General features: G+C 44.6%; 1 protein-coding gene across 1 annotated transcript; it reads left to right on the top strand.

Annotated features, from left to right (window-relative positions):
• Window positions 1-8,337: 8,337 nt before the first annotated feature.
• On the top strand, window positions 8,338-9,035 carry FGFBP3 (fibroblast growth factor binding protein 3). The gene has a single exon (XM_076338087.1). It carries the CDS (start codon window positions 8,338-8,340, stop codon window positions 8,854-8,856), a length of 519 nt encoding a protein of 172 aa, XP_076194202.1. The 3' UTR covers window positions 8,857-9,035.
• The last annotated feature ends 18,667 nt before the right edge of the window (window positions 9,036-27,702 follow it).

Here is a 27,702-nt window from a genome sequence, read left to right as displayed (position 1 = left end):
AGGAAAAATTTCTTTACTGAAAGAGTGGTGAAACATTGGAAGAGGCTGCCCAGGGAAGTGGTGGAGTCCCCATCCCTGGAGGTATTTAAAAGATGTGTAGATGAGGCGCTTAGGGACATGGTTTAGTGGGCATGGTGGTGTTGGGTTGACGGTTGGACTTGATGATCTTAGAGGTCTTTTCCAACCTTAATGATTCTATGATTCTATGATTATTCCATATCTTCTACCACAAGAATAAAATACCATATTTTCTAACACACAAAAGCAAGTGCCAGAACTGCTTGAAAAACTGTGCCTGCAGCAAGTGCTTGGTAACAGGATGCACGTTTGTATCAAACCAGAAAACATCCTTTTGGAAACACGGTGGCCTGTGTAGTGTCAAAGCAAACATACACGAGCAAGAATATGCTGCTCAGCTGCTTTTATTAATATTAGGTTCTTAGTTCTCCTTTTAACCAGGTGTCTTTCCTTGATGCTTCTTTGTTATGGTGTGGTTTTTTATTTGATACTTATGCATAGCATAGTTCTACTTAAAGAACACAATATCAAACTGGCTTTAATTTTGTAATACAAGAGCCATGAATCATATGTTGTCAGAGTATACATGGGCTTGTATAGCCTGTGTATTTCTGCCCCATAAAAATCACTTTAATTTACACGGCAGGGCCAACTTCATTGTTTGCTAGTGTCTAATACACCAGTGTTTTCCCCACTACCTCAGATCTTTAGATAAAACCACAATATAAAAATAAATATAACCCATAAAAAAATTGGGGTTTTTTTTAGAAAAACATCCACCTTTTAGGTACATGACATCTTTCATAATTATCTCTTCTGACATTTACTCTTCCTTGTAATAGTCTACATATCTCACACCATGGAAAACCAATCTCCAGCCTTCAGTTTGTGAGCAGTTGGTAAGAGAATTAAGCTCTGAATAAACTGGATGTCTGGACAAGTTAAATGTCTGAACTTGCTCCAGTTTCAGGTGAGGTACTTCACTGTGATGGTATACAGAAAGCATTATCCATGTTACATTTTTCTTCAGAAAAAAAAATAGGCTATTTCTATTATTTTTTACAAAGTAAAATTAAACATACCAGGTCAGTTTATTGTATGTTTTATAAATTTGCCATTTATGTTTTCTGGAATTTTAACTGGACCTGGTAGATCAGACCTTTTGTTCTAGAATTTTTTTTTTTTTTTAAACTTGTATTGCAATATAGAGCTTTGAAGTTTTTTACTCAAACCACAAGACATTTAATCTATTTTAAAGAACTGCCTTCTGTTTACAACTTGGTTGTCAAATAATTATAATTTGTTTCCTTTTTGAAAAGCTCTGCAACTACATTTTGTTAATGAAACCCTCACAACTTACATCTTCAGAATGTGAAATTTCCTCACATTTCACAAAAAAGAAAAATAAGAAGCAATCCCACCCCTCAGTTTTCTCAGTGATCTGTACAACACATTTCCTCCCACACGTGGCGAATGGGGAGTTCATGCTGCAGTACCAGGTTTTACATTACCAGCCGTCTGCTATCCTCACGCTATGCCTGCTGCTTCTTGAATAAAAACGCTCTCTCACACTATCTGATACAAGCATTCCCTGGTAACTTTTTAACAGCCGATCTCCTGCATCATTTTAGCTCTCCCCCCCCCCCCCCCCTTCCTTCCCTTTAGCTACTCTTCTCACTTAAATGATGAAATAAGCCTTTCATAGCATGTTGGTCAGCTCCACCACATTGTGAAAGACAGCAAAGAAACCATCTCAATATGCATTTTTTTGAGTTAATTTTAACACTTCACATTTCTAGAAGTGTCCAGATGAAATGTGTTCCCCCCACCCCTTCTGTCTGTGTCTAAAATAAGCAGCCAAGATCAATTTAAAAGGCAACTCGTTTTCATTCTACGTTACTGGCACGGTTTTTTAATTACATGTAGGTCTGTGTGTGTGTTGCTACAACAATGAGGAATATACTTTCTGCCTCTTTCAATTGACCAGCAATAAGTTCTACAAAAGGAAATGGTCTTTTTTGGTATCCTAATGAAGTCCTCTGTTTAGTAGTAGCTGAAATCAATTCTTTCTGTGATCTCCTTCACTATTAGAGGCCAGAGGCTGATTTATTTTGAACGAGCTTAAAGAATGGAAAAGGCAAAGCTGAAGTTCAGCCTTTCACAAGACTTAAGATTTTGATCAGCTGATAGAAAAGCCTGGAGCGGTAGGGGTGTTTTAGCAGCTCCCATACCAAACTCAACAAGGGGCATTGTCAATGCCAAGGTCAGTCCATTAATTATACAATGAAGAATGAAGGTAGGAAATAGTAGTCATGTGGGTTCTCTGCGAAAGGAGACAACAATGACTCTTTGACAAACATTTGAGAAACAGAAATGAAAAAACTTCGTAAGTTTGCTTATGAAGGTAAAGAATAAGCACGGTAACCTTTACACAACTGAAAAAGAAGCATCCTCGCAGTGGAAGGCAGATTATAGAAGAAAACATTTAATAGGTGGCATTTTAAATATGAAAAATTACATGCTTAGAAAAATTAGCATGTAGTAACATATCTCTAATCAGAAATACAACAATCTGAGCTCAGAACGTACAGGTCAAAGCAAGAAAGGCATATACACATGGTGCAAGGAACAAAGCGGTTCCTATGGAGCAAAGGAACCACTACCAAAAACTCAAATCACTAAGATTTCCTGAACTCCAGTGTGAATAACACAGCATTGGAGAACACAAGGCGAATGACTCAGACCAGCTTGTGGAAAAACCTGCAGGGAATGCAAGACGGAAAAGATGGTGGAAACCTATGTGGAAGAGTTTTTGTTAAAGCAAATGAATTGAGGAGAAACTGTATTCTGGGATGATGCTGAAGCACCCTGCAATGGCCTGGCTTTCAAGAGAGCATTCAGCAGCAGCATGATCTGTTGACTGAAGGATGGGCATATGGATGATTTCAAACAGGTTCTGCAGCGTAAGAAATTGACTTATTGATCAATACTATGCAGTTTCTTTAACTGTTCTATCATTTTGCAAAAAGCCATCTTTTGAATGAAAGGTTGGGTTGAACTTCATTGGAACTTTATTGGCAGGGAAGGAAAGAACCAACACACAAACACGCAAAAACCCAGACAAAGGCATCAGTCTGACCGTAGAGAAGCGCTTAAATAGGATCTAGAAGAGACTTAAAAAGAAAGGAAAATTTGAGCAAGGAAATTCTTGTTTTGCTTTGTTCCTTCTATACTATTGGAAACAGGAAGCAAACCCCAGAATTTCAGCTATCTGCAGGTCAAAGGTGCTAATAATATACTAACCTGTAAATAATCTTACAAAACTTTTCAGTAGTCACGCTTATTTGCCAGCTTGTGATGGAAGGAGGAAAGATGATGAAAAATGCTTCACAACTTCGCCTTGCAGTGCTCTAGCTCCGAGTGAGGCACCTTACAACTGTCTGCATTCAGAAGATCCTCCAGCATAACTGGACATGAAGCATTAGACACCTCTACCAGTAAAGCCAGTAAATCATGATACCCTTTAGGGATTGAACTTCTGAAGTGCCCAGCAGAGATGAGTGGGACTGTTGGGCACCTTCCCAGTGTAAGGTAATATTTTATTCTGCTTCATGACCCAATTGAGAAATCTGTCTCTGCATGGCTCTTCAGCCACCAGTTTGTCTTTTACACCGTGCAGAGCTTGGCTTGCCCTGAACAAAACCAGGTAATTGAGAAGGTCAGTCTATCTCCCTATAGTCGATGCTTATTACCACATTAAATATGATTTTATTCTCTTGAGCCAGTAACAAGAAATCAGAAAACCGACAGCTCAAACAAGTAGGTTAAACACAGCTATGCTCATGTTGTATATTTAAAACAATTTAGATTTATGAATCATCAACATTCTTTACACTACCCACTTCTCTGAAAAGGTGCTTATAATGACAGGGCTGGAGACTGTGGCTACTTTCCACTTGTAAGGCAAAACTATTCTTGCAATCATTAACAATTGTTGCTGCGATCCTAGGGGCTAGAATAAGAGAAATAAGTATTATTCTTCACAGTGACCGGAGCTTTCATAAAAAACAAATGGTTAACTCAACTGAATTTTCAAAGCTCAAAACCCTGAAGTCGAAGCCCTAACCCAGTTTCCTGTACAATATCTTCAATGTGGGTGAAGTGGCCTATAAACAGAATAAAGGTTTTTTGGTTCAGAGTTAAAATTTAACAGGATAATTTATTCATTGGTCAATGAAAAGTGCAATTAAAGCTATGGTCTGAACTTCTGAAATGGAAAGATGCATAAGGAGGAGACAGGTCTAGGCAGTAATTGAATTTTTACTATTGCCATATTTGCTTTCTTAGTTCTTCTTTAAGTTAACAAGCCCATTGCTTAAATTGTTTCATCATAAATCAAGTTCTCTAGGTCTGTGATGTTCTCATCACTCTTCTGCAGACTCAATCCAGTTGATCTTTATCTTTTTTGAGGAGTAATGCTTAAAACTGGATACAATGCCCCACTCAAAGCCTGGTTTTAGCCCATGCCTTACTTCTTGTGTCTTATAGGCAATATCCATATTTATGTGTCTGCCGTTTTTGCAGTTGCATGAAAAATGTCTCACATTCAGCTTGTGATTCACTGGAGCCTTACACGCATTTCTGCAGACATGTTACTTAGTCAGCATCCATCATCTTGGATTTGTGCAGGTGTTTCAGACCTGTATCTTACACTTCTCACCATTGAGCTGAATCCCATGGCTTAGGCTGTTCATGTTAGCTTTGAATTTCGGTTAGAGTCTGGATTGGAGTCCAAATTGCAATCTAACGGTACATCTGTAATTCCTTCCAGATTAGTCTCCTTGCAGGAGTCACATAGCGAGCACACTCTTTAGTTCATTTACTTTGATGTACAGGCCCATTAACTCCTCAGAGATTTGTTTCAAGCTCTCTGCAGATGCAAGGCAAGTATCTCTGGCACAGTGCACACTGATCATGTTTTCAAAGATAACTCCATAACCAGCTGACTTCTAGAACTATAAAGGTTATATTCTAAGGTGAGGGGGACGGTAGGGAAAGAGAAGTCAAAACCCAGCTACAGCAGCAACACAGACTAACTAGATTATTTTAACTGCAAACACAGAACAAAAGGATACAGTGATTTTGGTAATGTAAGAATGATCTTTTCCCCCCACACACATCCCCATCAAAACCAAGAGATAAAATTGTAGCATGTGCAGGAAAATTAATATAGAAGCAACGAGTATCAAAGACTAACATCTGCTTTACTGCAAAAGATGAGTCACAATCATGGAGGAAAATGTGTGTGTAAATATAGGTACCAGGAGAACATGACAAAGATGATTAAGGAAGATAAAATCACTATATGGGGAGGCTAGGCAAGCTTTCATTCTGTTTCATTTTCTTTCCTTAGTTCCTGAACAGTAATAACTTGTATGAGATTTAAAGTAAACTGTCCAAAAAGTGTAACAGCAAAACGTTCATTAAAACACACAGTAATATTTCCCTCCAATCCTGATACACTTAGGATCACTTTTATAGCAGGTTATCTCAAATATATTAGACAACTCCATTTCACATTGCATAAATGATAGCAAGAATGTGGAAAATGGACAAGGATCCCAGTGTAATAATGTGAAGCAATTACAGGTGGTCAGAACTTAATCTGAAAGCGACTCCAAGGTTTGGTGGACTAATAAGCTAAGGCACATGATGTGCCTTACGCTCACTGGAGCCACAGAGGGTTTTAAAAGTCACAATGCAGTTCTTTATGATGCCTCACGGTACCCACAGCCCTAAGTTGGATGCCAAGATTCCTCCTACAGCCCATGGTTAGACCTCAGCACCCATGAAAGGGATTTACACAATCCAACATGCCGAGCAAGGAGCCACGCACAGCCAACGGTCAGCTAAGCCTCGTCCTTCAGAGATAGTTATGTATGTAACTCTAGGACGGAAGGAGATACCAGCTTCCACTTTAGGTTCTTGGTTGTAAACGCTCTCCTATGGTTTGTTGCCTAAGCCATTTTATTTCCTTCTCATGACCCTCTCTTCACTGCTGTTTCCCCCCCATCCCAGACAACCAACTAGGGAGAGCTCTAAGTAAGAAACGCAGCTAGGAAGCGGGAAATCTATCTGAAAATGCTCACCCCTCCCGCGAACTGGAGAAAGGACTCTGCATCCCACCTCTTCTCCAGCAGTCATTTCTCAGTCTCTGCAGAAGTCTTTCCTTTTTAGGACTTCTTGCACAGAAAGATAAATGAGTCAATATCAGCCTCTCTCCTCCATTGAGTCTGTTTATTGTGTGTCTGAAATAGAACAGACCCATGAGGAAAGATTAGAGGGGTACTAGTACCTCAAAATATCCACGTGTAACTGAGGCACTCTTTTGGGATGCTTTGCCAGATTTTACCCGACTATAAGCACGGGGGATCTTTAAAGAAGTCACCGTGAAGGAGGCATGACACAAGAAGAAAGCCTTGAGCAGATGTCACTGTCCCACTCAGCCTTCATTACAGCAACGTTCATCTCGTTGTGTGAAGAAGGCCGCACGTCGGCTTCGCTCTGCCGACAGCTTCCCCGCCCGGCTCCGGCCCGGGCGGTGGCTGACACTAGGTGTCCCCCGCGCACCGGGAAGGGCCCTGCCCCGGCAGCCGCCGAGGGGCCGGAGCCGGGCTGGCCTCAGCCCGCGTTGCGCCCGCAGCCCTGCCCGCTTCAGGGCAGCTGCAGCTCAACTGTTGCGTTACACCGACGGTACGATGGTCTGGATAGCATCTCCGCATCGGTGTAAACACAGGGCATAAATACACATGGGGGATATGAGCGTATCCATACATAGAGCTCAGTTAGTAACCTTTGCAAACGCTTGTGACAGCTCAGGGGACAGCCTGGAGCTCCCCTGCAAGCGCCTTGGGCGAGGAGCGCCTCTGCCGCGCGGTGCTGAGCTCGGCGTGCTGAGCAGGGACACGCTCTTCTGCTGATCCGCTTCTGCGGCGGCAGCGGGGAGCTGCTGGGAACTCGAGGGCTTGTCGTCTTCGATCTTCCTAAGAGGGTCAGAGTGATAAGTAGTCTGGAACAGATGTGCAAAGTACATCGTCACCCATGAAACGTAAGCACATGTGGATTTTGAGAGTCTACGTCCGACCAGAGATTCCCGAAACCGCTGTCTGATCTCCCATCCCCAAACGTGCGGTAACACAAAGATCACGTCTACGTTGTCTTGACACTTCGGGCATTTTTTTTTTTTTTTTTTTAAACACCTCTTCCCCCCCCCCCCCCCCAAGCCTGCCTCCACATTAACAAAAAATAACCATCCCAGAACAACCCACACTGATATTTTACTTCCGAAATGAGATTCCCTTTTTGTGATCTAGCTCCGTCAATTTCAAAGGGAAATAAATAAATAAATCGATTCTGGTCCACCAGAGTCCCCCCCCACCCCGCGGAGAGAGGCTCTCCGCACAGCCGCCGCTGCCCGACTCGACACCCAGACCCCGCTCCCTCGGTCTCCTCCCAAGGGCGCCGCAGCCCCGGGATGGTTTTGAGGCACCGGCGTGCGGTTTCCTCGAACAAAAGGGGGGGGGGGGTCGGGGAACTTGCCACAAGTCGGTGCCGTCGGGGCACAGAGCTCCCCGCGTGTCCCCGCGCTGTCCCCCCGCGGGCGGCGGGCCGGGGAGGGGCGTCGGCGGGGGCAGCCCCCGGCCATTGATAACCCCCGTCCCCGGCAGCCGAAGACCGCAGACCGCCGCGCACGCCCGTCCCCGGGCACTTCCACCCACCCCACAGCGCGCCGTGAGTGCCCTCGGGACAGAGCGGAAAATACCGGGGGGCGCTGGGGGGAATCCGGGTTCGGGGGGAAACGACGGGGCTTTAGGGAAGCGGTTTGCCGGGAGCCGGGGCTGGCTGCCGACCGGCGGCCGCTCGCCGTTTTGATGCTGCAGCCGGCGTGTGCGGGGGCTCTGGGCTCACGCTGCCCCGGCGTTACGGCTTCCCGGCTGGGGAGGTCCCGGGGCCCCGCCGGCATCGGCGGTCCGCCAGCGGAGCCGGGGGGAAACAAGCTAAAAGCCCCGGGGGTTACGACCCTGGAGGGACGAGCCCGCTCTGCGCCCCTCTGCCGAAACAACCGAAACCCGGCTGGGCCTGGCGCGGCCCCGGGGGCTGCGCTCCCGCCGGGGCGGGCAGCGGGTGGGAGCAGCGGCGGCACCCGCCCACCAGTGTCGGTGTCTCCGCAGGGCGCGGAGGATGCGGCGGGCCGGCGGGCCCCGTGCCGGGACGCTCCGCCGCTGAGGCACCGGAGGAGGCTCCCGCGGCGCCGAGGAGATGAGGCTGCTCCTGGCCCTACTGGCCCTGGCCGCCCTGGGGGCCGCCGCCGCCGCCGCCGTCGGGGCGGGCCGGGAGGCGGAGGAGGCGGCGCAGGCGGGGCGGTTCTCCACGCCGGAGCAGCACCGCTGCAGCTGGGAGCTGCGCTCGGCGGCGGGGGCCAGCGAGCTGCGGCTGAGCTGCCGGCCGCCGGCGGGCGGCGGGGCGGCGCGGAGCTGCGCCTACCGCGGGGAGCCGCGGCGCTGCCCCGCCTACGGCGCCCGCAGCCGCCAGTACTGGCGGCAGATCCTGGGCAGGCTGCGGCGGCGGCGGCACCCCTGCGCCCAGGGCGGCCCGCTCAGCGCCCGCCTCTGCGGCCCGGGCCGGGCGCCGCCCGAGGCGCAGCTCCGCCTGCTGCCCGCCCCCGGCCCCTCCCCGCCGGCCGCCGCCGCGGAGCCCACCGAGGACCCGGCGGAGACCTACTGCGCCGAGCGGTGGCACTCGCTGTGCAGCTTCTTCGTCGGCTTCTGGGAGGGCTGAGCCGCCCCCGCCCCGCCGCGGGGACCGCGGCCGCCTGTCCCCCGCGCCAGGGCTTGCTCTGCCCGGCCGGCCGCCGCGGTCCGCCCTCCCGGCCTTGCCCGCCCTCACCCGCCTGCCACCGGTGTCCCTCGACTTCGTCAGCTCTCCTCTTTTCCTCTCCAATAAAGCGGTAACTATTTCATGATAAGAAGCTCACGTAACTCTTTTCTCGTCAAAGCCCTGTAGTACCTGCAGCACCGTTACGCTGCTGAACAGCGTGCGTGACATCTGTCGGCTAGCTGAGATGAGAGCATCTAGCGACAGTTCATATTGGAGTTCATTAAAATTTTTCAAAGGACATAAACACCGGGAGACAGCTATTCCCTCCCCCAAATCAATTTCTGTAAGCCTGAAGGTTAAAGTTACACTGGAACTGCCCAGCTAGAAAAAACAGACATTTATACCAAAATAAGGAACAACTGAGACTTCACTAAATAGTAAGTCCTAGAAAGAACTTGTTTGCTTATAAAGATTTCACAAGCTAAACAAGCCAGTCCAGTCCTGTTTCCACAGAGCAGATGATCACTGACTTCAAACAGGAACATAAACAGAGATGGGTGAGAAACAAGCTGTGAAAAGATTGAGAAACTCGGAAGCAGCTAGGTACAGAGACTGCATTTTGGAGATTAGTGGTGTTTCACCTAGCTAATGAGCTACGGCCAAAGCAACAGTCACATTTAGAGGGACATAGTGTTGAAGTAGGCAAGTTGTTTTACCGAGGGGGAAAAGGAGTTTGAGATGTTAAATACTTTATCCACTTACTGAAGCTTACCAATCCACTTACCAATTCTGTGGTACATTTTGGTAAGGAAAGCACAGGTTTTCCTCAGTCCCAATTTCTCTCCTTTAGACACATCCCACTCAGATTCTAAAAAAGGGGTTGTGACTTCTACAGCCCATACCCGACTGCGCATCGACAACTTCTCTGCCCCACTGCCCAGTACAGCTGGCTGCACTTGAGGTAAGGGTGGGAAGGGCCTAGCCCCTTCATTCATAAAAAAGAAGCTCCTGGGAAGTCACTTGTGCAGAAACTGGAACAATACCTGCCTGCAAGAGAGGTGTTTGATTAAGGCTTACATTAATTTAATTGTTCCACAGAGATATCTTGAAGTTACCCCCGCAGTCACTCAGAGGGCTGCTTCTCATACATTATTCCTTAAGGAGAATGCGTGAGTGCATCGGCAGGCCGAGCACAGAGGAGCGGTATCCCAGCAGCAACAGAGCAGCCATCGTGGTCCCCACTCACAACACAGGAGCAGTGATTAAACGTCAAATCCCTGACAGGTGCAGTAAAACAACCACATAAGCCATGGATAAAGCAGGCAGGGCAACGTCAAAAATAAAACCCAGTCCCCCTCAAACAAGAGGGTTCAAAGGAGCAGCCACATCAGGAAGCACCAGGTATATTTTCTTTTTGACCTGAAGAATCATTTGGGAAAGCAGCTGGGTTAGAAGAGGAAGCTAGCGCTATTTTCACAAGGCTAGCGCTCACTGCCTAACCAGCGCTCTGCCTCGGGAAAATACACCTCTGTCAAAGCTCTAGCATTACAGATGAGTGAGCGTTTAGCCATGTCATTATATTCTCACGGCAGCATTATTTACCTTGCTGGATTAGTGAATTTCACCTTTTCATACAAGGGAAACGGTAACAATGTGTTGCAAAAGTTTGAATTTCACAGCTACGCTGTTGGCAAGCTTATTAGGACAAAGTGTTATTCGGCCTCACGGGTAAGCACAGCGCCCTGCAGACGTGACGCGACCGAGCTAAACCAGAATTTTAACTGTTTTAAATTGAACTTAACCCAGACAAGAGAGCAAGCTTCTGATTTACAGCCCTTGCAGCTTGGATGCTCAAAATCTGGCAAGGTAACAAGCAGTGTTCACTTCCCTTAATGTAAGTTCATAACATAATTGTTCAGTCAGAGAACTCGAGGCTATGAAATACTGTCCAGGGACAAATTCAGTGTTAGCTTCGAAATTATTTTTTAAAAGCTGAACTACAGAGTGTTCAGAAATGTTGTGCAATGAGAGCTGCTTATTGCTAATCCTAAATTTGGCCCCTTCAGACAACCTCTAAATGCACCCAACCTACAACATAACATGCTTACAGAAAGCCACATGAAAAAGGAAAATGCCAACAACAGCACCAAAACAGAACCGTTGCTTATGTAGCTCTGTAAGTGCATGTGTACCTTTGCAATCTGTCCTTTAGCCCTTCTTTTGGGCCATTAATCTCCATGTTTAATAGAGAAGGAGTATTTGAGTTGAACCCCTTGCTTGCAGTCCCCAGGCCTGGTTCATATACCAAGTGCCACAGATACACCTGAGTACAGTCGCAGTGCAGGTGAGGGGTGATAGGAGGGCAGCCACAAGCATGCCCTGCTCTGCAAACCAGCCCTCCTTGGCTGCCCCAGGCACATTTAGATGCCTGTGGTCCTACACAGCCCCAGGTGCCTGCCCATGACTGGGAGCGCTTGCAGACTCTTTCTATATGGTTTTAAGGATGTCTGTGAGGAGGCCACCAAGAGGCAATAAGGATCTGCCCAGGGGCTCTCAAGAGGATCTGGACTGTTGCATACAACTCTTAGTGCCAAGGCATTTTCCTTTACAGCAGGTAGCTTGGATAATCCTCAGCAGCACTATGCAGAAGCTTCATCATCAATGTATGTAACTTGCACAATTTTTTTAAATTACAGCTCACTTTCCTTCACGTGTCATACAAACAGCCATAGAACAGGCTGCTGGCCACAGCATTGCAGGATATCTTGCAATAATATGCAGCTTTGTTTTACTTCCATGGCACTGGCACAGCAGCTTTGTGCAGTGCCGTTAGAGCTTGCATTTCACACCATCAGATGCAAAAGTGGAACACCATGGCAACTGATCTGATTACCCACATCGCCCTGTGTTTAAAAACCCAACTAGGAACTCTGAACAAATTCATTGTTTTACCCGAGAGGGAGAAGAAAGAAGAGGATCCCTTGTTCTGTGTTTTACCACATTATTCCCCTGACTCTCCAAGAGAGCTCAAAGTCTTGCCTATAGCACCACCAAGTAACGCAACACAACAACCCAACAGACTGTGTTCACTGCATCTACTGTGGTTAATAACACCAATGCCTAGAGCTGAATAGCAACAAATATTCAGTTTTTGTACATTTGGTATTGCAGATCCCGAAGGCTGGGAAACCCCAGTCAGATCTTCAGATTTGTTTTTAAGGGGGAAAGACTGTAGCTTTTTGCTTCCTAACTCAACATTTTCATCCTCTTCCATGGTTAGGTGACAGCTGACATCACCAGCTAAGGCAACCAAACACAGGGAGGCTTTGTAGCCAAGATCTTCACCTCCAACAGAATCTGTTCCTTTCCAGCCCTATGACAGCTCCACCACAACACGTACTTGTCACCCCTCCACACTGAGTTAAACCACCCAAATCTGCCCACACATCCACTCTGCAGCCAGCCTTACCTCTGCTCGCCCACTGCAGCTGTGGTGGCCCTTCACCACTTCTCTGATTCCTGGCTCGGATGGCTCCTTTCATCTCACCCTTCCCGCCTCAGCTCCTCCTGGCCACCCAATATCCTCAGCAAGAAGAGCCAGCATAGCCAGCCTGCCAGGAGCAAGCCTTGGCTGCCTGCCCCACAGGCCTGATAAGCTCTCCCATCCCAGAGGCAGGTGGTCCTGGGCACCATTAACGAGAGGGCACCTTCCCCACATGCAGCTGCAGGTTGGGTTATCATCACAAGGGTGCTGCCAGCTAAATGTGTCAGGGTGCTAGGTCAGTCTTTCAAGGAAAAGCAGGAGCTACCTAAAAAAAAAAAAGAATCAATGGACTTCTTAGCTTCTGGACTTTGAATTCTGGGAGCTCTAACTCTTTGGAAGTTTTCAGGGGTAAAAAAAAATAAAATCAGCTGTGTGCCATATTGCACACAATCAGCATGGTTTTCTTTCCTTTGGCTGCTCAGTGGAGATGGCAGCCAGTTTGAATTCACAGTTTGTCATGTATTCATGAGACCATACAGGTGTCTCTGTGTCTAGAGTTTCCAACAGAATCTCAACAGCTGGCAATACCGTTTCTTGATTTTCCTTTGGAGAAAAATCAGTGATGCTGCATCTGGGTGTGTTTTTAGTGCAGCTGGCTTTAGTTACTCTTTTTACACATAGAAAATCCTTGATCTTTTTAAAAGGCAAACTAATAATCTCTCTTTCAGCACTTTGTGACTTTGAAGGGACAATTACAAGATGTTTCTCTAATTTGCCAGGTTAAAGCAGACAGTGAGCTGTCTTGCTGTCTTGCTGTTTGCAACAATCCCCTCCTATAAAGTGACATCACAGAATTAATAAATGAAATAAATCTTTCTTCACTATCTGAGCAGAGCTGAACTAAGAACGGGAATCTCCAAAGGTTCAGCATAGGAGTGATACGCACAGTGAGGGCAGCTTTAGACAGACACAGCTGTGTCTTACTTGAAAGCATTTCCATGTCTGTAAGTCAGCGTAACGCCTGTGAGTTTTGCTGGACCGAGGAGGGAGGAAAGTCCAGTATTCACAAAAGCAAATACAGCACATGAGCTCTGCCGTGTCTGGAGAACGGGACTAGCTCTTGTCCGCTGAAGGACCATCCATCCATTTATTCTTGGTTTGTAAAGGGAAACTGAAACTAAAATAAGACAATGCATGCCAATATACTGCCACATATAGTATTCCTATTGCAATTTAAGGTGCCACAGTGTTACTGAGTTGTCATAAGTGTATTTTAAATACTTACAGTTTTGCCTTAGCGGGCACTGGCTGTTGTACGTTCTCAGTGGATTAGTTACTGCAGCAGAGCACACAAGTACTCTCGCACACACCTACGTTACTAATACTGACTCTGCAAATTAATTTCTCTGTCCTCTTTTCATTTGTTACACACTCAGGACCTGCGGAAACGGCGCTGAGCTTTGCTCCTGCTCCTGCTTGCCTTTTTCCAACCCGTTTCAAGACATGCAGAGTTAGACACAGTATCGAAAGGCAGCAGGTTGTGCTATCTCAGTGCAGACAAGTAAAAGACGATACTCTCACAAGCGGCTCTGGGTCGCTGCCAGCACGAGCACCATGGTACTGCGGGAAGCAGTCTATGGAGGTCAATTAAAAAAAAAAAACACCTTGAAATGGCTAAGCTGCAGAGTTTCACCCAGAAACGTCAGTGGCCGTGAAACCTGAAACAAAGTGGGGGACTGCTGGAGGAGGTTGCCAGGAGATGCGGCATGGGGACCGGCGGCAGCAGACGCTGGCACAGCTGCCAGCCCTGAGCTGCCTGCTCCCGGGATGGCTCTGCGGTTGCAGACCCCAAACTTTGAGTGGTTCGGTCTTTTGTCCCAGCACACAACAGCAATTACTGTTTCCCAGGTTCTGCGCTAGGCACTTCCATGTGGAAAATGCCTGATATTAGGAAAAAAGCAGGAGGATGGAATAAGGAGAGAGATACTTGAGCAAGATGCCATTATTTACATGTGCAGCAGTGCAAAAATGTACTTAGCACTATACATTGCAGTGCATTTGGTCCCAGCCGGCCTGCAGACTGCCCCCAGCACCCCAGTGCCCTGGCCAAGGGGTGGGTGCTGGTGGGTGCCCAGGTCCAGGCTTCGGCATCCTCACGTCCCCCCCATCTTTCTGTGGGAGCCCTTAGCGCTGCCTCTGAGCACCAGCACTCGAGGTCCTGTACAGCTAATGGGGACACGTGTGTAAATCTTGCTTATTCCAAAAGCTGGTTGAACCGACACCTCAGCTAGGCTGGAGAAGGCCTTTAGTTATTACAGATATTTGTGAGAAATTGTTTTTTGGAAAAGGGGATGTGACTAGTGTTTTGGGCTACTGGGATTTACGCTTAGCCTGGGTCCCCACCCTCCCTGAGGCAGAATGTCACATGGGCTGAACGAGAAAGTTCAGTTTCCTATGAGATAACGAAAGCTAAAGAGAGTCCGGCACAAACTGAGCTTAACTGTCAGGTGTTCGACACAAACTGGGATTTAAGCCGCCTTCCTGCACCGCTGTAGGAAGAGGAGAGCTGAGCTTCCATCTCATTCATGCCTTCACAATTCCTCTGAACACTTCACAGTTTCAACAAGTGAAGTCTGGTCAGGCAGTCTCAGTTCAGCTATCAGCTCTACCGGCTATACGTGCCTGTGTTTGCGTATTTAATGTTTCCACATCTGATCGTTTGACATTGATGATTGCTGCCTGAGTTTAAGACCAACCTGTTCTGGGGGAGCCTACAAAGGGATGCTATGCTGTTTTTGGAGACTTTTGGTGCAACTTAAAAGCCATCAGGCTATTAACAAATAAGAATAACGCAGAGGCACCAAAAAAAAAAAAAAAAGCAACCATTCAAGTGGGAGCTGGTTGGGTAACAGAACCTGAGATCTTTGGGAATTTCTCTTTAAATGCCTCCAACATATTCTAGGTTCTCCCTTGCGCCGCGAGCCCTGTCTGAGACTCACTGTAAAGCCAAGCAACACAAGGGACGAGTGAATGGCAGGCTTTGTCATTTTGCCAAACACTAAACCCCTTCCTTTGTAATAATTTGGATTTTTAAGAATTCCAAGCTCAGTTCATAAACGCAGTTACATGAAAGAGGCTTTTTACCATACAGTATTACAGCGTTTAGATTAACTCTCCCAGCCCTTGCACTCCTTCCTTACGTGGAAGGGATCTGTTAAGTACAAGCATGTATGAAGTATCTGCGGCTTTAGAAATAATTCAGAGTTTTAGGGCTTAACCTTCTTCAGTATGTGCCGTGCTTTGTGAAGTGTGTACAGTCTGCGCTGGCCTCTTGGAAGGCAAATATTGCACCCAGTTTATTTCAAGCACTCAGAAGGTTAATGATGCATCTTTCTCCGAGGGGGGAGAGGGCGTGAGAGGGGCGACAAGGTACAGCCTGAGCTCAGCCCACAATAGCGGCATGGCCTGGCCGCCCAGCTCTGATTTTACTGTCAGCTCCAGCCTTCCCATGGGAGACACCCCCCCTGCGCCCCGAGCGGCCCCGGCCTCCCCCGGGCTCCCACGCAGCCCCGGCTGGCAGGGACAAATGCTGAGGGTCGGCCCGCGGGGTCTCTGCACGCCAGGGAAACACACGGATGCTTCACTGACAGGGGAAAAAAAAATTGTATTTATAAATTGTATGTATTTATTTGTATAAATTATATGTATTTATATATAAATTATATTTTTTAGGTATATATTTCAGAGCTCTGTCCTTGCTGCTGGCCCTTGCACCCTGGATGGGTACATGCATTTAATAACCGCTTGCTGCCAGCGTGTGCCCTGGGCAGAGGACTCTGCTGCCTGCTCGGGTAGTACCCGAGGCGCACAGCACCATCGCCACGCTGGCACCTGTGTCCTGCAATTCACCCTAAGGAAACCCATTTTACACCCCCTATAGAGCTGTTGGATCAGCTGGAGAAGTTTTATGTTCATCTCTCAGAGGAAATCTAGGAATAATTGCTCCTTGTAAAATAAGGCTTCTTAGGATTAAATTGTGATTAATTTCAGACTCTAACATGACATTATTTTCTATTTAAACTGCCATAAAACGAGAAAGTCTGATTAAAGGGTCACGGTGAACGTAGAATTAAATAATTTCTTATTACATGTTCACAAAGTACTGAAGTTAAAATATCTATTTAACAAAGGAAATACATAGAACAAAATCTGGTCCAATGAAAAAGATCCAAATCCTAAAATGTAAAATTGTATGTAATATCTATTTCGGCACACATTGTTAATTTAATAAAAAAGATCATAAAGCATTTTATTCTGTAAACTATATCCAGAGCCCCTACTTAGTCTGACTGCTGGATTCAGCAGATTTTCTTGCATGAGTAAGTGAAGGTCTTAGGTCCCAAAATGTCTATAGGCTTTGAATTCTCAGTTGAAAAAGAGCAAAAAATCCTACAGTAATTTATTATTCTTTTTCAGACTGCACTTGTAACTAGAAAATACATGAGACGTATCATCCTCAGAGGTAGCTTAGTGAAAAGCAGGAGAAGAAAACTTAGTGGTTGACTTTTTAAAGCTGTGCTTCTTTTCAATTAAGAACCGTACTGTGTGCTTCCCAAAGTCACCATCCTTAGCAGCAGCATGATTTGCACTAACAGGAATAAATGTAGCCTCAACCCCATGTGTTTTCTTCTTCTTTTTTAATTTTAAGAGCAAAACCTTTCAAAATTATGAATAAATTTATCACTAGTATTCTTTTGATGGGAAAAGAGTAACAAGACAGCCACACAAGACAGTATTATTTCATGTTAGTCGAGACAAGATGTTAAGGATTTAGAACTGATCTTTTGTCTCTGCTCAAAGACAAATGGTATAAAATTTATATGCATGCTTCTGTCCTGACAGCAAAGGGCTTCGGCACGACTCTCGCTGAGAGCTAACGGCTCTTGGGGATGCTGCTCTCTGAAGTCCCTTGCCATGAAATGGTCTCTTGCGATTCATCTCCTGTTAACAGCAGCTCCAAGACCACAGTCTCTCTCTTTTTGTTTTTCTTTTCTTTTTTTTTTTTTAAAAAGTTCTTTTATCCCCGGCTGAAGCTGCCTCTGTTGTCATTGGAGCCGAGAGGGTGTAGAGTGAAGGTTTTCTCCCCTCGGCTCTATTCTCTGGCAGCCCTCAGCAGACGTCGGGGCAAGCCGGAGGCCCTATGAAAAGCGGGGCCTGATGTCATCCCACCCAGCGCGGGGCCAATGAATGTCCTCCGGCAGCCGGCTCCGCCACACACGTACACATCAACGGCATCTTAATAGCTTCTGGGGGCTTTTCAAAGCTTTATTAGTCCATGGTAAATAGCAGGGGTAACGTGACCGTTTGTTTCAATGGACGCCTCTGAGCCAGGAACTTTACGGTGCCATAGTCCTGTAAGAAAACAGTACCGGGAAATAAAAAAATAGTTTGGTTTAAGAAGTTATTATAGCTCTAAGGGAGATAAAGGCTCCTATTTTCATTTCTGGGAGACGAGGCAGCCCTAGGGCTGGGGCCAGCCGTGTGCAGGGGGCACCTGTGGGGACAACACATTCCTGGGCCACCAAAAGCCTCCGGCTGACCCTTTCTGCCAGCACCAGGATGGTGGGGAGAGCCCGAATTGCCTGGCACCAGCTGCCTTCTTCCTTTTAACGTGCCCCCGTGGCAAATGTGGCTTAGGAACGAAATAACATCACAAAATTAGGAGTACGCACCCAATGCCGCCAGAATATAATCTGTCACAGCTTGCTCTGCCTTTTATGTGGGTCCTCACCTGCCATGGTCGTGCAGACATTTCATTGCCTTCTTCATGCTCTTTGCTGCCCAAGGAAATTAGACTCAGATGATCATGTACGTTTCTGCCTCTGTAGTTCCTCTGCCCACGGCTTGACGGTGTGGTGGGACTCTCAGAGATGCTAAATCCTTTCAAGTTATTTAAACTAAGATGCCGGAGCAGAGTAGACTTCTTGTTGGAAATTCGGAGCTAACTCCTGAATGAGCTTAATGAAAATATTTCCATCACGCATCACTTGCAGTAAAAGTAATTGGCTCTATAGAGAAGGCACCACCTAACATTAAATCAGAGTGGAAGCGAGTGTAAAAAATTCAGGAGACAAGGCTGGAAAAGTCATCATTTCCTGAAGAAGACTAGCTCATTTATTTTTTATTATTACATAGTCTAGGTAAGGACTAAGTACATATAAGTACTCTTTCTAAATTTGAAATAGTGACTTGTTGGATACCCTCTCTTTTCTATGCACCTTGGAAATCCCGTTCACCACATGCTTGTGCAGTTAACCCGGTTATCTTGCACCAGCACCCCAAGGCCAGGGAACATTGCTTACGCCATCAACTGCAGTCGGCAGAAGCTGGCCTTGCAGCTGGAAGAGGCAGCCTTGTCCTTCCCCTTTTTTGCTATTGCCCATGTTTTTATGTCAGTGCAAGTGTTCATGCAGCCACATCGCAAACGAGATCAGGGACCCAGTCTGGGTTGAAGCATTCTGGGGCAGGGGAGGTTTCGGCTGGGTCAGTTCCCCCAGATGGTCATATCAGCATGAGGGAAGGGATGGCACAGTGAGTGTCCAAAGGCAGGTGAGCCCGGCTCTTTCAGTGACAGGACTGCTGAAATCTCGTTTGAAATGGCTGTAAGTCTACAGCATAAGCTGTTTGTTTCCTGCAATGGAATGCAATTAGGGGTCCACAAAGATCCATTTATTTATGTTTCCCTATATCTGGTCTGAAGAAAGGGTGATTTCAAACTAGCTAACAGCAACGTTTCACTTAATGTCACGTACAGTGAATTACACAGCAGAATTAAGATGACCCAGTGTAACTACCGAACTCCCCACGCACATTCACCAGAGCATGTAGAGGGTGCCAGGCTGTCCCAGCAGCAGCATGGAAAGGCCATGGATCTCTGGCTCTAAAGATCACTAGAAACTTGAAATCTATGCGGTTACACAGAATTAACTGCTGTTCTGTTTGCCTTCTGTCTGTAAATGCTCTGAGTTGTATTTTCTGGGCTTGGGCTGGCTGCTTGCTGTTGTTTCCAAGCCCCACAGGCAGCGAGCTGCCTGTGCAGCCGAAACCACCCTTCCAGTGTCCTGCCACAGCGTGTCTCACTTACACCGCTTATTTCTATCTGGAATACAAAGCTGGAGGGCAGAAAAAATAGCTGTGGGGTTGATCGCTCGGAGAAGTTGTTCAATGAGTTAGAGTATTGAAGAGAACGTGGTATTTTTTTTCTGTGATGACGAAAATCATAGCCTCACTGACATGAGCTGATAGCTTCCCTGCTAGTATCTTGATCCGGAGCTGAATTAAACATGGTCCTTGGCCTTACATTTAATGGGGCTATAATGGTGCATCTAAGCTGGATTTTACATCCTCCACTATCACCCCTACTCACACCTGAAGGCTAAGAGCCACCCCAGGGGCTTGAAGGGACGATGCCCACCCTGGGTGGCCTGTGCTCTCGTACACCATCTTCCAGCACTGGCTACGCTCTCACCCCACCAGCCCTCACCGGCTTTGCCATCCCACGGGGGCCCCAGAAGCCCCCTCTCCCACCCCTGCTGTCAGCCTTGCCCTGGTGCTGACCAGGGCTCAATGCCTCCAGCCCAGACCCTTCCCTGTCCCCCAGGAAGACGCTTTGTCCTCTGCCACCACCCAGGCAGGCACCAGGCCACTGGGGAACTGCCGAGGGGTGCGTGGCCATCGTCACTCAGTGCAGACACAGCAAACTAAAGCCATCTCCAGTCTAGTGAGAAGCACAGGCTGTATTTTAGCAACACTGGATGACCAGCATTGAAAAAAAAAAAAAATCATGCAGTCTGGCTTGCGTGCGGAGGGGGTGAAGGGAAAGGAACAGGCATTTAATGCTAACAGGGTTTTTAGTTAAGTTTTTATTGATGAAATTAAGCTTTCCAAGACCTTCAATAATTGCTTGAGGCTGTAGAAAGGTAGCTTGGGTCAGATCTTCTCTCTTTAACTCCTAGGGACAACTTTGTGGACTCTCATAGAAGTGCATTAGTCATTCAACTTCGTGTGTGTGTGTGTGTGTGTGATCCCTAGTGAAGAGAATCCTTCCCCGAGTGAAAGAGCTTATTACCGCTGCTGCTGCTCTTGATTTGCATTAAGATTGTAACTGGAAGAAGTCAGAGCAAGAAGTATGATTTCTGCTAGGTCTGTTAAACCAACACAGCTGCGTCACTGCCAATAGTGACTGAAAAATGGTAGGATGTAAAGGGAGAAAGCCCCCCACAAAAATCTATTAAAATGAGCCACCGACACAATACTAATGTGGTAAGTCAGGGCAATATGCAAATGGCTGCATGTCCCAGAAACCCTAATCCTATCAAGAATGCAGAAGATGTTAATTTGGCCATCTTTCACAGCTCATAAATCTATCTGTAGCAAAGCCAGGCTGCCAGATGTCATCCAGTAGCTCTTCTTTGAGGCTGGCAGTCTCAGCATAGATGCCTGATCATGCCTCAGTAAAGACCAATAAAGAGCATTGTTTGCGTGGCCTGAGAGCAGCTTCTCACATTTTGCTACAATAGAGGAAAACAGTGGGAAATGTGAATGACTGATTGGCAGAACTGGTGGTCTCGCTTGTGCTGCTTTCCACATACGGAGCTATAGATTTCACATGCATTTTACGTCGTTAGTATGCAGATTAATCTATCTTGTTCTTAACAATTAGCAGTATAGGCACCTCAACTTAATTTCTTGAATCCTAAACTATAAATACAAGCTGGACATGGTTCCTTTTCTCTCAGGCAGATACTCCTTATTTACTTGACACTACTTAAAATGGCAAACAGCTTTTATTATGATGTGATCGTACTCTTATGATTTAACACTGAGAATAGAAACATCCCATTTCAAAGCAAGCAAAGTTCCCTAAATCAAAGACCTCTAGAAATATACACTCACTTTCTCTTTCTCAAATACAAGGTTTAAAATTAGCAGTTGCAATTTAGGTTCTTTAGTATCAACCAGGATTAATCTAACTTGCTTTTACAGGGTGTATATTAAAGCGCCACAGCAGATACTTTTGTGTGAAGTTACCTGGGAGCAAGCTGGATAAACCTCACTTTTATCTAAACTGAAAGGCCTTTCAGCTTCTCGGTGGATATTGTGACTGTCACAGAACTCCAGGTCGAATCGCCTTATTACTGAGTTGGGCTGAAAAAAGAAACCAGGCAAAATTATAGAGAATGCTGTAGAGAAACATCTTAGAGAAACAGGAATTTCCAGCAATAAAAATGATACTGGGCTGTCTACTATCTATAGGTACAGAGATCCTCACGGAAACTGCTGTTTGTTTAGGACGTGTACGTTCCTGTCACATGCCATCCAAAACATCACTCAAACATTTTAGATCATGAAGCTCCAGCCACACAGAACAGACGTTCAGCGCTTCTTCGGACCCGGTACAGAATCTATAGCAGGGCAGACTCTGGACCAAGAACCTCAGGTCCTTAACGCCAGCAAGTCCCCGCGGTCTGTAACAAGGGAGAAGGTGCAAAAGGCCACCGATGAGAGCCTGAGTCTTTCAGGCGAATGCAGGCTGCAAGGCTATTATGTTTAGTGCCCGCTCTGACAGCGGGGGTCTCTGGAGACCCTCCCAGACTATAGCAGTGATGATGGAGAACGCGACAGGGACCCCTCTCCATCGCTCAGGGAAGAGAGGCAGATCATCTGGACGCCTGAACCTTCCTGAACTACCCGCAAGCCCCCTGATGTGAACAAGCAAAAGCCTAGTTCAGGAAGTAAATTTTAGAGACAAAATGTGTGTACAGCCTTTTCCCTACAGTATTACATGCCAAACCCCATTCTGATCTCAGTATAAGGGAGAACTAGTAATAATGAAGTGAGGCTTTTTTTAGGTAGCCACAGTTAAATAAATACAGTAATTCCACTGGGTCAAAAGAGACAAAATGCTATGAAAAAGAAGAAACCAGAATAAAGTAAGCTTTAAAACTAAAGGACATACTTTATGAATTTGCTTGGGAAATCCTGGGTACGTTTTCCCTCCAGAATTAGATACAACAGGGGAGAATGAATTGTGTCCGAGTTTGAGAAGCCAACTGTTCCAGTTAATAACCTTAAGATACCTGTATTGCTAAATTAGGGTATGTACAAATATAGTTCTGATTAATTTTTCTGGGAATAACAGAATTCTGAGGCAGATACATGCGACTTCATCATGTTTACAGATACGAGAAAATTCATTATGCTAAAACTAGCAGGTCAGCGAGTCCAAACCCACTATTTTAACAGTATTTCAAGTAGGTTAAAGATGCTGAACCACAAACTCCCCAAAATCTGTACTGTAAAATCAGTCCAGTGAAGGAGACGTATTAAGCATTATTTTTTAAAGTTTTTTTCTTTTGTATTTAAAGGAAAATAGGTTATTTATTGATATTGCAATAAAACATCTGTAATACATAACAATGCACCCTATTACACAATTAATATTTAAGCTATTAATTGTACAACATCGCATCATTACTCTTTCTTCTTTTCAAAAAAATAAACTCAACCAAAACTTGATATATGAAATATTTAACTTACACATTTTGTTAAACTCCTTTACTGAAAAGCTGGCATTTTCTAGGAATGGGGAGGAGAGTCTCAGAAGACAGAAAGCAGGCATACCTAAATCCACAACTATTCGTTTACGGACCATTTTGTACGAGTCCTTGGCTATTAAAAGTTGCCACATGTACAAGGTTCTCATATCTCTTGCAAATTATCGTCAGGATTTCAGTATTTCTGCTGGACTACTTCCCTACAGCAGACACATAGTATTTACATATATCAAACCATCCAAAACTGGTTTTAAAGCATGTCCCTGTGAAACATTCTTTTTAATTGGTCCAGATCTGAAATGACTGTTATTTCTTTCTTGTATTTTTCAAACATCTGTTCTTTTTATTAGGTGTTTCCGAAATTGTAATTGATTGAGAGCACTTTTAATAGCAGGTGGTATTTCAGAAGAAGTGCCTTGGAATATGGTCTACTACACAGTTACATACAAAGAGCAGGTTTCCGTATTTTTTTGTCCAATCCTATCCATAACGAGTTATTCCCATTAGAATTCCCCCCGGGACTAGTCTGCTCTGTGCTACTATTGAGGATTGCTTGAAATGTGCTAGCACCAGCTCATCGTTCTGCCACTCCGACTCATTTCAAATCTGATTATACAAATGCTCAGAGGCTTTTAAAGATATTTAAAACGCTTAGGTGGCATATATAAATAGGATGTTGGCTACAAGGTTCACTTTAAAGTTTTTTATTTCAGAAATTCAGCAATCTGACTTACTCTTCACCACAGTTAAGAGCAGCACTTTTCTCTATTTTTGTCTCCTTATCAAGACACTTAGTGTCTTTCATTCTAATTTCGTGTAGGCTATTTCAGATCTGCTGGTATACCACTGACCAGATTTTCTCTGTTAACATTATCTGCCACCACGCTCAGAGAAGCTCAGTCAATCCCCCCCCACACACCCCTTTTTTAACCCTATTTTTTTCTTCAAGGTCTGTCTGTTCTGCACCTTCAGAAATTCATCTTACTAGTAACGTGCTAACCTGTTCTCCATTCACAGAGCTCTAGTCCCAACAGGAGAACTTTTTCTTCTCTTGAAGACCTATGTTTTTACAGCTTCTAGTGCATTTTCACATTCCTAATCTTTTGAAACAAGCTTTACCATTAGTCCCTTTATTTTGAAGTCAGATTTATTTCTTTGTCTGATTACTGGTTTTAGAAACTCTGCATTAAATAACACCTTCTATACTACGTGCTTCAGGGGCCTCGTTATTACTGGGACTATGCTACCTGTGAAACTGCCCTTATTTATATAGTTTTTTGATTATTTATACATCTTTGGGTTTTAGTAACCTACTGCTAAGTTCTCCTAGTTCTTTCCCTAAATCCTGAATTGGACTTTGCTTTATGAAAACAGGTGCTCTAATGAATATTTATTATTCAAAATGAAACCCTTTCATACCAACCCAAATCTAATTTATTCTATTGCATGTTTGCAATGCTTCAGTAAAATACTTCCAAATAGGGAACCACTATCTATCGGGCATTGGTCATCATATACAGATTTATTTATTTAAAGAGGACACTTTTGGACTGCTTGGTAGTGCATTCTATCATTAATTACAACAATACTCAATGTAACTGCTGTCAGCTTCCACTTTGACTACCTCAATAGAAAACTGTTAGATACAATATCTTCCTCAGCTGGCTCACAAGTATTACATACACAAATTGATTTACTATTACCCATTTTTGCAACGAAATCCATTTTTTCCTATGTTAATGTAATTTCAGTTCTATTTACATGTCAATCCTATTTACTTGGTTGATTTATTTACCTGCTTAATTTATTTACCTGCTTCTTTATCAGGCTAGTAAGAAGTTCTATTTCTATACCCGTCTATTGAGCTATGATGCCCACTGCCTCACAAAATTAAATAAATTTGTTGTGAAATAAGCTTCCAAACATATTGCTGGAAAATGTTACCTTTTTGAAGAGTAGCTAGGCAACATAAAACCATACGCTGCTAGCCCAGAAATAAGTGACTACTTTCAAGCCCATTTCTCAGGCTATTTCTATTAGCTTCATTCAATATTAACCCTTTCCCACATGTACCAACCTAGATCTGTAGACAGTATTATCAACTGACATGAAGCTGCTTTCCCAACTGTAAGAAGTCTCAATCATACATTCTTAGGCACTAGTGCATATTCTTTTGCTCCTTAAACAATTTCTATCTATTTTAAATATTAAGGTTTTCAAATACTACTACTACGATCTTTTGAAAACGCTTCAGGGTCCTAACTTAAAACCTTTGCAAGGAAGTGTTCCCTTAGCTGTGTCACTGCTTCACACGCGTTGTGCAATGGCATCGCGTACACTGCAATTGTACCACGTAAGAAACCACCTCAATCCCCTTCGCTGCCACCCATTAAGACCCAGCTGAAACATGCTTGAGCTGCGGCGGAATAAATTTAGCAGTTTTATCAAGATTGCGGATGGAGAGATGGATCTGACCTCTGCTTCCTTTTTTGAATTTTCTCGCTGCATTAAAATCCCCGCCCCCACCTCCCCATATACATCCTACCGCTAGACGGGATCCAGGTAGTTAATGTAATGTAACATACTTTTAATTTACTGGTATGCTGATCTACTGTGGTTTTTCAGCTTGTCTCTGATAATCAATGCTTCAAAACCAAATGTTTTTAAGAACTGTTATATAGGAGATTTGTCTTCAGTTTTTAAATCCAATTTTTTTTCTTGCACACATTATTTCCCAGGTCTCATGCTAATCTTTTGAATTGGCTGCAACTTCCTCCTCCTAAACATGTATGTGCTTCTCAAGAGGAGCCATTCTGAAATCCCTGTAATGTCTACACACCAACGCTTGTTTGCTGTTTTAACTCAAAATGGGCAGAAATGATTCCCAACATAAGTTGGGGTACCGTGATTATCTTGGCCATCCCTAATAATTATATCAGTTATTCCTACCATAACTTTTCAGTGCTTGTAGAACTTGCCTTTCTTTCTTCATAGGTTGTTATTAGTTCTTTTATTCTCTCTCCCCTCCTGTCTGTCTTCTCTCAGTTACCCACCTTGCTCTTTTTTAGGGCAGAACATGTTAACTTCAAACCAGCCATCTACATGCTTTTTCTTTTTATCTTGCATTCCGTTCCGGCTGCCTGCAGCTTTTTCTGATCTGGTGAGCCACAGGCAGAGGGAAGAAACCCCTTGATACTCTCAGAAGTACCATTGCTTATGCTTGCTGGAGAGGGGCAAAAAGAGGCACACGCCTCCCTCCACACCCTCGACTATAGCACTTCCCTTGCTGACACTATCTCCACCTACTGCAACTTCAGTGGGTGCAGGAAAAGCACAACTCAGAGAACCACAGAGGGACAAGACCTCAGGCAGTCTGATTTTCCAGTTCACTGAAGGCGAGAAAGCAGTCTTTGCTGTATTGTTGCATTAGATGAGTACAAATCAAGCCTTTATACTTTTTTACTGCAAGGCAGAAGGCAAGCCACCCATGGGATTCTGTTGCTGTTTCCAGCAAAAGAGAAAAACTCTTTTATTACATTAAGTTCAGGAGATGGGCAGAAGAAGGGGAACTGGCTCCTAGGCTGCAGCACCCTCACAGACAATGGTGGGCTGTTGGAGAAGTCACTTTTTTTAACTTTTTCTCAGCTTCTTGGTGAATGAAGGGAGCGAGAGAGTGAGCAAGTGTGTGTGTGTGTGTGTACTCATATATACACACATATGTATACACACACAGCATGGCGTTTAATGAGCAAGTTCAGGGTAGAAAAGACAGTGGCAACTCCTTTTATACAGTTATTTCCATTCAAAATTAGTGCCAACATACCTCTTGAACATGCATTGTACAGTTATGTTTATGTACAGTTACATATAGTTATGTTTATGTTTTCAGTTATATATGACAGAAGAGCCTGGCTAAATTATTTTCTAATTTCTAAGAACTAAGGTCTAAGTTATGAGTAAAGTTTTTAAGAAAAAACCCTAACATTTTCAATTTGTTTAGTTGCAGCAGTTGTTTTTATACTCATTACTTAGTTTTTAAAAAACTAATGTGGAACGGAAAGTTAATTTTAATTTTTTACAGCCTAGATAGGTGGAATTTTCAGAAGCAATTTTATCAGAAGTTGTACTCCCAAGATACTTTAAAGATTTTCATCACCTTCAATCTTACTAAACATTTGCTTTCCTGCCCTCTAGTGCTCATATCTATTTAAATCTTCTACACAAGTCTGGTTTTGGAAACCTCCTACCATATAAGTGGTCCTACTGAAATAAAATTATTTACTTATTGCGATACTACAAGTGATCTAAGCAGTACTTCTGTTGTTGCTCACGTATGTATCATACTGCTACCTATGCAGTTATCTGAAAGGTAAGACTTTCCGGGTTACTTTTCATTTTACAAAACCCAACGTAAGGCAGTTTTCTTTTTCAGTTTTGGACCATATAATGGAGTTTTAAATGCATAAATTGAAGCTTACTTCTAGATTTATTATTAAAACATTTTCACTGGCAGCTAAAGCTGTTAGCTATATACCAAACTACAAGCTTCCACAGTATTTACAGTTTTTCATCCACGTTAACAGCTTTTCTATTCAATGCAATTAATTTCCCCTCTAATGATGTAGTTTGTTATAGTATTGTGCATGCTTACATTTAAAACAATGGGTTGACATACTACGACTGTAATTACTCCCATGCTATCAGAAA

Source organism: Aptenodytes patagonicus, chromosome 5 (genome assembly GCF_965638725.1).
Source record: "Aptenodytes patagonicus chromosome 5, bAptPat1.pri.cur, whole genome shotgun sequence".
Classification (NCBI taxonomy): domain Eukaryota; kingdom Metazoa; phylum Chordata; class Aves; order Sphenisciformes; family Spheniscidae; genus Aptenodytes; species Aptenodytes patagonicus.
The sequence above is the reverse complement of the archived record's forward strand: the minus strand, read 5'-3'. Positions and strand labels throughout refer to the sequence as shown.

What these genes read in the sequence shown, in the direction of transcription:
- FGFBP3 (XM_076338087.1), top strand. Translation starts at nt 8,338, where the DNA reads ATGAGGCTGCTCCTGGCCCTACTGGCCCTGGCCGCCCTGGGGGCCGCC.